Source organism: Quercus lobata, chromosome 5 (genome assembly GCF_001633185.2).
Source record: "Quercus lobata isolate SW786 chromosome 5, ValleyOak3.0 Primary Assembly, whole genome shotgun sequence".
Taxonomy (NCBI): domain Eukaryota; kingdom Viridiplantae; phylum Streptophyta; class Magnoliopsida; order Fagales; family Fagaceae; genus Quercus; species Quercus lobata.
In genome coordinates, this window is record NC_044908.1 from 84372906 (window position 1) to 84386591 (window position 13686).

The 13686-nt window shown below is 32.9% G+C and overlaps 1 protein-coding gene across 4 annotated transcripts; it reads left to right on the plus strand.

Moving 5' to 3' along the window:
* Positions 1 to 469: 469 nt before the first annotated feature.
* On the plus strand, positions 470 to 13142 carry LOC115989801. Of its 4 annotated transcripts, XM_031113678.1 has the most exons (14): positions 472 to 1077; positions 2802 to 3116; positions 3929 to 4108; positions 4537 to 4672; positions 5649 to 5983; positions 6702 to 6831; positions 8054 to 8182; positions 8343 to 8387; positions 9089 to 9168; positions 10038 to 10134; positions 10240 to 10329; positions 11318 to 11371; positions 12565 to 12630; positions 12757 to 13142. In XM_031113678.1, the coding sequence occupies exons 1-14, from the start codon at positions 650 to 652 to the stop codon at positions 12907 to 12909; spliced, it is 2238 nt and encodes a 745-aa protein (XP_030969538.1). In that variant the 5' UTR covers positions 472 to 649; the 3' UTR covers positions 12910 to 13142. The 4 variants fall into 4 exon arrangements, 2 of the variants coding, with proteins under 2 accessions (XP_030969538.1, XP_030969539.1); XM_031113679.1 differs by lacking the exon at positions 8054 to 8182; XR_004092126.1 differs by lacking the exons at positions 12565 to 12630; positions 12757 to 13142 and having other exon boundaries at positions 470 to 1077; positions 10038 to 10127.
* The last annotated feature ends 544 nt before the right edge of the window (positions 13143 to 13686 follow it).

The window sequence follows — 13686 nt, forward strand, 5'->3', positions numbered from 1 at the left end:
GTGAAATCTTGATTTTGAATTAGCATGAAATCATATTTTTGAAACATAATTTTAGTTAAAATTATACCATTTCACCATTTTTCAATTTTAACTAAAATTGTGCTTTCAAAACACGATTAAAAATATGATTTTAAAATAAATGTGTACGGAATGTGCAATGACAAGTTTATAAACAATATTTTCCCCATAATTTTACACACAATGACAAAATTGAATAACTATTCTAACAAACACAGCAATAAACTTATAAATTGGATTAGAACCAGAAGTTCATATATTTCTAGAAATTTATAATGTTCAGGCTGCCAAACTGTACTCTTTTTTTTTTTTTTTTTTTTTTTTTGCCAAACTGTACTTTAATACTACTTAACCATACAAGCCAAAGATGAGAGAGAGAAAATAAAAAATAAAAATAAATTTGATTGGTAGAAAAGTTTGCAATAGCCAATTTTCCCCCACACCCATAGACACAAAATATTCCTTATCCGAAAAAGAAATTCCACTTAACAACGTTATACTCTTTAGCCGTTAATTAACCATGCTTCTTAGTTCTCAAAAACTTGTAGCCACAGCTTTGCCACCCCCACCATTCTCAGAAAGATTTCCTTCTTCTTCTTGAATTCTCAACTGGGTTTGGTGGTTGGTTCTGATGTCAGTTTCTCTGCAAGCTCTCACTAGCCTCTGCGCTGTCTCAGTCTCACACCGTTCATTAACGAAGCCTCACTCTAGTTCTATCAGAATTCGATGTTCCTCTCTCACTGGGTTTCAAGAAATGTCCACAGAGCCACCCATGGAGTCCAGAACTGACGATGTTATCGAAATGACACCAACAAAGAAGAAGAAAAAGAGAGACTTTGTACCAAAACAAGATGACCCAGAAGAAGAAAAACAACAACAACAACAACAAGAGGAGGAGGAAGAAGAAGAAGGAGTTTCTATTTCGAGAATAAAAGTGCCGAGGCAGAAGTACATCCCGGTTTCAAAGGCTGAGTTGTTAGACGCTATTGTTTTGAAGATGTTTCAGTCTCAGCAAGATGATGGTGATGGTGATACCCAACAGTTTCTTCTTCTCTCATCGTAAGCCCCCAAATTTTTTTTCTTTTCTTTAATAGTATTGTACAGGGTTTGTGAGTGTATGTGTGTTAAGAGAGATTTCTGCTTTGTGTAGCTGATTGTGGTGCATATTTGGTCAATCAAAGATAAAAGAACATGAATGGAATAGAACTTTTCTGCAATTTCAAATACAGCCCTTTTCTAATTGACAGAATATGCACGTATGTATGGATGTAAACAAGGATTCACACAAAACAATATACGAGAGCTATTTAGAATGAATAGATTATCTGTGTTTTTGCTTAGCAGAAGATATTGTGTATCTTTTTGTTTTTTATTCTTGATTGGTGGAGTTGAGAAATGTGATAAATTACCAATTGTCTCAAAATTTTAAACTATTAAAAAATAATAAATTTAATTATTTAAATAGTATTCTAACACTCCCCCAACTTTTTAAATGGGAGATAGAATGGAGACAGAGTTCAAACTCAAGATTAGCAGCTTTGATACCATGATAAAATACAACTTATCCCAAAAGTTAAGCTATTAGGAAAGGCTGAGATTTATCATTTAATTATTATTCTAAAAAATTAGTCAGAAAAGGACTGTATAGGGAGAAGATCATCTGAACCATCTAGAGCACTGTGCATGAGATATAAGAAGCCTCTGTTCATGATAATTAAGCACAACAAACTGCCTGATACCTTGACACTCATAGCCAGGAGAAGCAACACCTAACTACTTGACTAATGCTTAAAATATCAATAAAACCCGTTTATTGTCTTATTTCTTTTACAAAACGATTCTTTCTCATGCTGGAGTTCATTGCTTTCGTAATAGTCCTGATACCTTTATCTTTTTTGCTTGTTTCAGTTTTCTCTAATTAAAATTTTGAGAATGCCTCCTCACTCACTCTTATTCTAGTGGGGAGATCATTTTTCTGAAGTTTCTAACCCCTTTTAGGTGGCTCTTCCCTGTCTAGAAACAATCTCAACCTTTTGCTTAGAATCAGCTTTAAAAATCCCGCTTATTGGTGAAAGCCCCATTGCCAGGGTTGTTTTGAACCAACTCTGATGAACTAAGCTTTGCTCTTAGCTAAATGGATTAAGGCCTGTGAATAGGCCGAATTCCCAGTCTTCCAGTGTTTGTAAAGACCCTTTTATTTCTCCTAATTATTACATATTAAGTAGTTGCTCTGAAGATTTCTCCTCAAAAATTCCACTTTCTGCACACGGTAGATCACATCACCAAGCTTCCAGTGATTATGAGCCATTCAAATTTTTATTCCCTGCTCCCACTTGTATGGCAATGCAGCAGCTGCTTTTCCTATCCATATATGAAACTATACATTGTTATCCTGATCTTGCTCCATGCCAGTTTATGCCAACGATTCTCCCCCATGTTTTCCTCCATAGCTTGCTCAAAACATTTAACTGAAAAGTTTTCTTTATTTTTGGGACTCCATGCTCTCTCATCCTTGGTACCCTACCAATCAGTGTGAGGGTGTTTTCACCAGATTCCATACATTCTGTACATTTTCACAATATGCAGAGCCTCTCCAAACACCAGTTGTGCTTTCTTATTTATGTATCCCAATTTTTGAGATTTCCTTTCACCATGATATATCCAAGAGTTCAAATACTTGGCCAACAATCAAATTAGAAGCGTCTTTCTGCTTGAACATAAATTTTGTGGTCATTTTGTGTCTATATAAATGCAAAATTTTTCATATTTTTATGTAACTGCAGGTGCTTGGACACCATTCTTCATGCTGAACACAAAAGCATTTTAGAAGAAATGCGCACTGATTATTCCTATTCTCGTTCCATAGAAAAAGAAGAAACAATTAATGATGGTTCAGCTACTTCCGACACAGAAGTTGCTGATGAGGAGGAGACAGAGTCTACCGGGGATGGCATTAATGGAATTGGGAGCATGGAGGGATATAAGGAGGAAGAGATCAAAATTGATAAGGCTATTTCTTTCATCCACAGTCTGGACTTGAGAAATTTCTTGGGCTCTTCAGACAAATCTGTCAAGAAATATTCTGATAGTGGGTCCAGGTTTGTCACAAATTGTCTTGAAGACATTAGACCATTTTCTTGTTGACTTGAAATAAGTTCTTTTATGAATTGCTTGAACTAAGTTTTTTTATGAATTGGGTACTAATTTGCAGTTGCTGCATAAGCTGGAGTCTTTATTTATTTATTTATTTTATGGTAATGGCCAAATAAAGGAGATAATTTTAAAGCAATAAAGGCCAGGGTAAGGGGCCGTGAGGGCTTTGAAAACCTTTTATGTGGCAGATATCCTCAGTGTCTCAACTCTTAAATTTTAAAATGATGCAACATGGCCTACAGGTAATTTGAGTGTAAAATGTTCAAATCTACATGAAAGATCCAAGAAATAACTTGTTAGCTTGAATAAGAACATTGATACTGCAGGTCAATAAAGAAGGGAAGGCCTGCAAGATATATGGCAACCTATAGAATGTGTGTGTGTGTGTGTGCATGCGAGCGCATGTGCATCAGCAGATTTATCAACATAAGGAGGAAGAAAATATTTCAAATTGATATATTATTTGTATAAGAGTTTTTGTCGTTCCAGGAAAGTGAATGAATCATTTTAAAGAGATTACAACAATAATTCTATGTGGAAAGTGATATTTACAATAAGTCTGATTTGATTTTTGTTTATTCATAGTATGTTTATTTTGTTGAAACTTTTTTGTGAGAATATATGAAGGCTTCCTAGATGTTAGATGGTTGTATGATGTATTGTTTTTTTATATTAAGGTAAACATATATGATATTTTAGTTGTTGTTCAGCTTCATCCCTTAGGTATATTGAACTTATAGTGCAAATTTGTTCACAGAGTTGCTGTTGCTACTCGTTTCCAGCGTGCTTTTATGCAACTTCTTCATAATGCTCAGTTTGAAGAATTATCAGCTAGGGATTTGATGTTGACATCTGCACTTAACACAGATTATCTCCTTACTTTGCCAATATATGTTGATTGGAAGAGAGCGTCTGAGTCCAAAGCAATAATATTCAGGTGATGTTATATTTTCTTGAATATGGTGCTTTTGTCTTCATTATACAAGAAATGTGAACAAGCCAAATCATGAAATATGGTAAAGCTGTTATTTTATGAATTATATACCATAAGAGTATATAGTTCATAATTGCAATCTAATAATTAAATCCAGGAAACACTAAGACATAATACATATTATAATGATTGCATTAAGTCCTGAGTTGATGACCAACATTTTAACTAGAACTATACTGAGAAATGCCCAGGGTACTTCCTTATGGTAAATACCTTGTGGTATCTGAGCTACCTAACAAATCCATTTTTAGCTGATGAAATTGGCTAGATTTGGGTACTATTGCTAGAATCCAATCACTTCACTTTTGTGCGCTGGACTTACCATTGCTAGAATTCTACAAAATCTAACATGTCATCAATTTTCCTTGCAGGCGGGGTTATGCAACTGAGAGGCAGAAGGGCCTCCTAATTGTTGAAAAACTGGATTACATACAATCCAAACTTCTGCGAGGAATTTTTTTCATTATATCAAAACCGTTAGGGAAACTTGGAACCTGGATAAATGAGGTAACTCTTTTTTTCTTTCTTTTTAACTTTAGTTTCCTCCATTATGAGGCAGTCTCATGGTTAAACTTTTTGATGGTTCTTGAATATGTAAATCTCATAGATAATACATTAATTTGGCATTTATCTTGCATGAAAAGATAAAATTAGAAACTGGCATTTATACACATTTACATGTACCAACATACTCATATGGATACATATGTGCAATTTGGTTGTTAACAAGGAATGAGCTTTTGAAATGCTGTCACTGTTTTCTGCTTCCCTGGTCCGTGAAACTTCCCAGTGCTACCTATTTCAATCTTTTTCTCCTTTTAACTCTTCTATTCACATATAGAACTTTTTCAGGGATGAATACTGACCTTTTTTATAACTTGGTTGAATGTTTATCAGTAGAATTTCCATAGATTTGGCAGGCACTTTTTATGTCTCTACTTGAAGCCATAGTACTTTGGTTACTTATCTTAGCTAATTATATTATATGGCTCTGCATGTTTATACTGTCTGTCATAATTTTCTATTGACCTATCCGTAGAATTTCCATAGATTGGGCAAAACTCTTTTAGGTCGCTGCATGAAACCATATTACTTTGGTTGCTTATGTAAGGTAATTATATGTCTTTGCATGATTACAGCACCTGTCATAATTTTATATTGACCTGACTTGGAAAACCGTATAATTCAAATGTTAATTGCATCTGATAAATGTGACTGCATAATGAACCGCATGGCTTGTTAGTAGTTTCAAACGAGTTTGGTATGATAAGCACTAAATGTCTGAAACTAATTCTGATGACTCAGAACGATCTTCCTAAGGTCTTTTACATTGAAAAGGAACTGTAGGTTCTTTCCAATTGATATTAATTTCTGCTTTGATGCAATTAAAATTTTTAGTTTCTTAAAAACATTCATTTTGTGTTCTTTTCAATCATTGTCCATATTAGTTTTGATGGATGTTATCTCTTCTGCTGTAGAACAGGCTTTGAGAACTGCTAGTCAGACAGAAGAAGTTCAAGAGTGGACAAAGAGAACAAAGCTTTGGCTTAAAGAGCTCTCGGTTTTTCAGCAGTTATTTCTCAATAATCAACATGCTTCTGATGATCTGCTAGGAGTGGATCAATTATCAGATACAGAACTTCCTATTTGGCTGGCAGCGCAGAGGGCGGTAAGTCGTTATGAAGGGATTTTGTCACCAGTTGGTCCTCGTGGAAGGCTCTTGAGGAAACTGCTTTCATGGAGTGGACTAATTCCACCCACACCTGAAACACCGCATGAGCTTGATAGTGACAGTAATGCTCCTGAACTTTACAAGAGGTTGGCACCAGTTAAATCCCTTTCTCCTCATAATGTGGCTGTAGTGGTCTATTTTTTATTTTATTTTTTATTATTTGAAATCATTTTGGCCTCTCATTTGCTGCTTTTCATCCTGTTAAGGAGAATAACCTATCCAAATATTGGGTTCCTTAAAATAAACAAAGAATTAACATAAGTGTTGCAGTTTAAAATTAGAGTCTTATGCCTTAATTATACTTGGTTTCTTTCACTAGATAAAGATATTTTCATGTAAATTGCTGCATTTACAGACCAAAAAAAAAAAAAAAAATGGAAGTTCTATTTCTGTTAGAGTGCCTATCTCTTAAGGAGGTTCCGTATTTAACTCCTTGCTCACGCTACCATTGGTGGGGTAGGGTCTAGGATTCTCTCAGAGTTCAGAGAATAAAATTATTTTGTAGTTTCTAGAATTTCATTTTTGGATTGATTTAAGAAAATTAAACTGTCAATACTTATTTTTGCTGAACTAATAGTACAGATATGAGTGCACTTCAAAAGTTGGCATTTCCATGCAAAGACAGAGAGCTAGAAAGTTAAGAATTTTGTTGGACCAAAAATTAGTTGGGATCTGAAGCTCTTTTGTAATTGCATATTCTTGCCATGTTAGCATTTTGTTTTCTGAAGTTTCTTTTTAATCAGATGCTATTTAAATGAAAAGCAACCTTTGAAAGACCAAGTAACAAAAGAATTGTTCACCCAGGCCTATTTTCTTATCAAGGATATCACTTAATGATATATGGAGACCTGCTACAAGGAAATACTGTGGAAATGATCTTTGGAAGATTTTTAAAACTTCTATTTCTATTCTTCTCTCTCAGTCAATTCTCCAGGTATTCCCCATATCTCTCCTGTTCTAGGTCTATCGAAAATGTTGTCTCTAATGTTGTTTGTCATGGATAATCCACTTAAGAGATCAAGACTATACCTTTTGCCCATTTTTGGTAATCAATCTTCTGTATATACTAAAATAAAAATGAAAAGAAAGACAGAATGCTTCAAAATATTAAAATGTCTTTGAGAGAGAAATAAGGATTCAGAATAAAGGACAATGGATGGGATGGTGATTGTTCTAAAAAGAATGAAAATTATAAGGTGGAATTTGTAAGATAAAGAAAAAGAGGAAAACAGTTTTAAGCACAAGACAAGACCCATTCACATAAGAAAAATAGTGGTAAATACAAAATTTAGAAAGCATTGTTATTGATATTGGGTAACTTTAAGTAGTTCCAAAAATAAAGTATGCTTCTTCTTATTTTATTTATTATATTGGGTCCGTTTGGATAGAACTTATTTTGCTGAAACTGAAAACTGAAAACACTATTGCAAAATAATTTTTAAATGTGTAAATAATGCCGTGGAACCCATTTTTAATGAAAAATTTGTTGAAAAGTGAAGTTTGTGGGTCCTGTGAACAGTTCACGGGACCCACTGATGTGCTGAAAAGTAAAAAATTTTGGCTACTGTTCATGCACAGTGCATAAATAGTAGCCGTTTCAGCTAAATTTTGTCTTTGAAACGCATGGGGGAAAAAAAAAAAAAAAAAGGAGCAAAACGCAAACGCCATATAAGTCCTATCCAAACAAATACATTATATAACAAATAAATTATTTCAGAGTTGCGTGAGCTAAGTAATCACAGATGAACGGTAGAGTTCTAAAGAAATCACTTTATTCTTCTCATTGAAGAGTGATCCAATCCAAGTATTATAGTGCTGCTTAGGGTTTCCATTGTCACTATACTCATAACTATATCTGCCTTTTTTTAATTATGAACTTATATGTCTCCATCTTTTTATTTCTATCACTTAGACTTTACACTTACTATCTATCATTTATACAGATACAGTTAAAATTTGCAGGTTAGTCCTTATTCCTAATTTTAGGGACAGCAATGATTGACGTCTCACCACAATTTTTCCTTCTCATGTCATTTTAGTCCAATATTAACATTTTCTTTGCCATGTATGTACTTTTACTCAAATTATGATCCCCTCTTCCAGGGATTGCAATATGAATTAGCAATTTATGTGCTAATAGCTGGTGCCTTTTCTAGGAGCCAGCATTCCAAGAATTGATTTTACTTTATACTGAGGAAGATGGCAATAATGATGCTGAAAATAAAGCTGAGGTTCCACCATTGCAGTTAAAGATCTTTGAAAGGATTCCTATTCCGGATTTACCAGTAAATACTTCTGAGACTGCAATGTCTATCAAATTTCCAATATTTTAGGCTCGTCTCATGTGATTTCGTGTGCTTTTTTACCATTTTTCATATTTATTTCTTTTGTAATTTCAAAATGATTGCCTGTGAATTTTCACATTGTTGTCAAATTTGTTTGTAGGTCATCTTCCCCCACAAAAAGCTATCTTTCCGTATCATAGACACGGTATGAATGGATGGATGAGTCTTCATTATGTGTTTAGAAGTTTTTATAATTAAATACCACGAAAAATATGTGTAAAAAAATTTTGAAGCTGCATGCAGTGCTTGTTACATTTTCGTTTGCATCCTTGACATGATGATAGCTATCTATTGGAAGGCCATATATATCAATTAAGTAACTAGTATCATCAAAATTTGCTAGAATGGGTTTTGTTTTAATCTATGTTTATATGTATAAATTATTATCAATATAGAATAAACTGTTAAGCAATGAGTGCTCTGCTGAGCGCTGAGAAGCCTGAACGGCCTGAAAACAAATGGAAAATAAGGCTGACAAAACTATGTAAAATTTGATGGTAAGAACTACTACATCTACGCCACCCTACTCCTTCACTACCTTAGCCAAGAACTATGGCTAAGATTTGCTGTAAGATACATCTGAGTTGATCATATTCATTGAAGTGTTTTTATATTTCAAAAAAGGTGTTCAACATACTATATGGGATATAATAATAGTGGGTAGTGGGTGTTGGACCAAAGAATCTACCTGGTTAATACATACCCGGTTAAGCCATGCACATCAATTAGTCATACCTGTAATGCAAATTTTGATAATGTTTTTATAAAATAGTAATGAGATAATTCTATTGAACAAAAGTATGTTTCCAATCTCTAGCCTCATGTCCAGGAATTGTGAACTTGTAGGTACGCTTGGATGCTGCCACAATTGTGGGACTTTTGGCATTCTTCATAAACTACAAATTTGAAAACATCTCATCTTCTCCGTATGTATTTCTTAGATATTGTGAAATTGCTCTTGGAATTTTACTAACATGGCAGCAAATAGTATATTGCAGATAGAAAGTCTAATTGATTCCTATATTAACTTCTCATGGAATACTTATCAATTCTTAAGGTATCAATTGTCATAAGAGGCTAACAAGCTTAGGCATAAGGATTACTTGCTAGACACTGCTTTTAACATTTGTCTCTCACCAATGGTCATTTTCTTTAACAATTGATTCTATATATATATATATATATATATATATTAATTACTTTAAAACATTAAAAGTGATCATGTTGATCACATATATCATGCTGTGATCATTCACCTCTAACATGTGCTTTGAATTGAACTTATTGCAGTTATCTGATCTTTTCTTTATTGTTATTTACAAATGCACTTGGTTTCCTTTGCTTTTTCTAATCATTACTTCTAAGGGATTTAGAAGACAATATTGTTTTCCCAGAGTACTGAAACATTATATTCGAGAGATTTTATTAAACATACAGAATTGGTTAAAGTCTACACACAATGCTTATCTCATAACTGGACCTCGTCTATAGTGACCCTGGCAAAAGTGCAAGGAGGATTATTAGCAAAAGAACACTGGGATATATTTAATTTTTTTTTCCCAACAATATTTTCTGTAGAGCAGGGTTCCTAAATAATGATATTGTTTCCATTCTCCCATGTTATATCCTTTTTTATTGACTAGTTTGGTTCTTTAATGAAGTGAAAATCTATTGATGAAAATTTGTACCATTGTCATTCCGTTGATTCCTTTTAGTTTATATGTAATAATTTCTTCTGTTTTCAATTTTCTTTGAGAAATTTCTGGTATAATTTTGTTTTTACATTTTATGTCAGATCAGCAGTAATTCTTGATGTGGTTGCTATAAGTGCTCTTATAATTTATGTGACTCGCGTAGCTCTGGGTTACAAGCAGACATGGGATAGGTATCAAGTGAGTCAATTCAATAAATCATATGCTGTCTTGAAGATGATTATGATCTAAATCTTTTCAATTTAAGTTATATAAATAATGTTCTAAAAGAAGCCTTTGTTGCAGTTATTGGTCAACAAGACCCTTTATGAGAAAACCTTAGCAAGTGGCTTTGGCTCAGTGCACTTTCTTCTAGATGCTTCTGAACAGCAGCAAGTAAGAAGTATTTTAGTTTTATTAATTTATTTTTGAAACTTTTACAGCATTTATTTGCTAAAAATTTTTTGTGGCTAGAGTATGTTATAACATTGCAAGGTTCTAAATCAGTTGTCTTTTGGCACTGATGTTTATCATATCATCTCAGATTGCAATTATTTGATTACCATCTATTACAACACTGTCATTTTCTAAAGCCTTACTAGGCCACCTGCTATTTTCTCAGGCCTTCATTTCAGCATCTAGCTGAGTTAAAGTTTGCCAGTGGTGACTGATACCAACTAAATACTTAGTCCTATTAAGCCATGTAAAGGGATATTCCTTCCTTTATACTGCAATGCAGAATGGTTGATTTTATAAAATGTTAAACATATGACTGGCTTTATATGGTCTAGTTGAGAAGACTAGTAAAGTAACTCATAATTGTAATCGTGATGAGTAACATTTAGTTATTTAATTTTAAAGAACCATTAGTGTCTAACAGGGTACCAAACACAAGCAAAGTACCTGCCTTAGTATGACTAATGTGAAAAATATTTTGATGAAGATAGGACAAATATTGATGTAGGACAAAACTAGAGGGTCAATTTTTTATACTTTTTAATTTAATTTCCAGATTTTTAGGTTTTTGGAATATTTTCTTGTTCTTTGGTATTATAGGGCTTTTTTTAGTTAAAATGGTATCCTTTGTTTAGGAATGTCTAAATTTCTGGTTAAGTTCTATGGTCCCTATGAAAAGGCTTTTTCAATGTAGAAGTTCTTTTGAGATTACTTAAAATTTTTTAGTATATTCTTTCCTTTTGGACTTCAGAAACTCTCTCTAAATTTAAGTTTTTGCACCTTGTTAGAATGAGATTAAGCCTTTTAACATTTTCCATTCTACACTCTACATGAACAAAGTTTATCTCCTCTGTGCTTCTAGTTTACCTATTGATGATTATGCCAACATTTAAGAATAACTATTCTTTTCCCCTTGCATTATATGCAGTACAAGGAAGCCATTTTGGCCTATGCAATCCTGCTCAAAGCAGAGAATGGCCAGGTTTGCCTTCCCTATCTCAATTTAATGTTTCTACTATATCCTATATGATCAGGAAGCTTTATCGGAGTTTGTAAACCTACTTTTTTTTGTGCATAGTAAAGTAAAATCATCTTTGACCATATGCTTCATTAATGGCATACACCACTCTTGTAGCTGCTACTTGCACACATTTCATTGTTTATGCAGGGTAATTGGTTGTTTCATATTTCAATTATTTCATGACAATGCAGAATAGATTTATTTAAAAATTTTAGTTTGATCATAGATGAAAGAGAAAACATATTGGAAACGGTGAATAATTTAGTTGCTCAACAATTTATATATGTTTCAAGTTACTATTGGAGATCAAAGTGTTCAAATGACATATGTAATGAATAATCTATTTAAAGTGGAAATATATCATGTAAAACTAGTAAACTAAAACTAAACAGTTTACATTTACTAAAATTGTAAAGAGTGCTAGTCCTAATGACTTCTCAAGAAAAAAGCTCCTAGTTGAATGATTCCTAAAAAAGTGTCACAAATTACCTATGAATGATGTTAGAGATATTACAAATTTTACTTTATACGTAACCTTACAAGCAAAGAAGTTATTTAGACATTTAATTATTGTTTAATTGAAGTGACAGCAATCATATTCATTATCACATCATTCCTCTTTTTTTTTTTTTGGCAGCAAATCAATAGTAACATTAGCATTTTCCATTACCTATTCTATATGCATAAATATCAAGGATAATTATGGGAGAAGGCATATTAGGCAGGAATTAAAATAGTTTTTTTTCTTGTTTGATCAGAAAAATAAGATTAAAAAAAAAAAATCAATTAAGTAATGCAAAAAACTTTTTTTACAGATTGAGGTCTTTGTACTGGTACTGGAAACCTAGAAGCAAGCTTTCCATTTAAATCCTACATGGTTATGGCCAACATGTTCGTAAATTTTTTTCAGTTTGTAATTAAAGCTAGTAGTCTGAACTATAAGACTTTTAAATGATACTAACTCATACAAAAAAGTTGTTGACTCCAAGCCCATATTTTTATTAAAAACCATCATTCTGATTTCTGACATTTTTAGGTTATTTGGTTTAACAAAAATGTATGCCTCTTCTGAAGTCCATAGGGTGAATTTACTGCCAGTGTTTTACAGCTTTGTTTCGGTCACGTAGATCACCCAGAAAATGTGCTAAATGCAGGTCACTTGTCGCCGAAGAGTTGGGGACAAATGTGAGAGATTCATGTATGATGCATTTAAAATAAAGGTAACAAAATGAGTTCATAATGGCCATCCAGCAATGCTGACTATATGTATTCTTTGATCCATAAATCTGACAAGTAACTAAAACCAAGAAAGATTATATGCATTTTGTGATAATTGAGTTTTGCAGGTTGAAATGCCAATTGACAAGGCAATTAATACATTGTTGAGGCTGGGCTTAGTAACTGAAACTCCTATTGATGGAAGCAACAGACTGCAGGCTGTTCCATGTCCAAAGGCATATGAGGCGCTCAAAGAACTTTGGAATAGTTTAATCAAATAAGTTTGATTCTTCATATGTAGGATCCATTTTTACCGTAGCTGTCAAATATCAAATTTTGGTGAAATATAATAGAATATGGTGTTATACTTCTCTTTCTTCTATTTTTTGGGAGGTGGCGGAAGGGTGTTAAAAGTCACGTAAATTTTGAAGTTCTTTCTATAGGGGTATCAGGAGTAAATTGCTTCCGAAAGAACTACATCAATAGTAGAAAGTTTTTGATGGTTACATCTTTACTATATAATTTGTGCATTATAATGAAAACCCAATGTTGGGTTAGGTTTTGACCTATTATGCAGCCACTGGTATTAAATCAGTGTTGGAGTTGAATCTCCATGTTCATTGGAGTTGAGTTGAAGGGATTAACACGTGTGTGAGTGGAAGTTCCATGAGGAGAAAAAGTAAATAAGTTGAGAAATTAATACAATAAAGTTGAATCCAGACCCATAAACTTAATTTTTCGAGGACTACTTTCTAAATTCTCAATCCCAATAAGAGTTTTCTACATTCTTCAAATTTTACACTTAAAAACTATCTCTAAAAAAAAATGTTGAAATTAAGATTTAATAAGTGTGAATGCATTATTATGTTAATGATCTTAAATTTTCAAAATGGATAAATCTTAGTTGGGAGTATATTATAATGATTATGATATGTAAGGCAACCATTCAGATCTTCTTTTCTTTTAGTCAAGTGTGAGGGAAAGTGGAAGAATCAATTAATATCTTAAAGCTAAAAAGTAGCATTTATTGTTACAATACAGTTATATATTGCGCCACT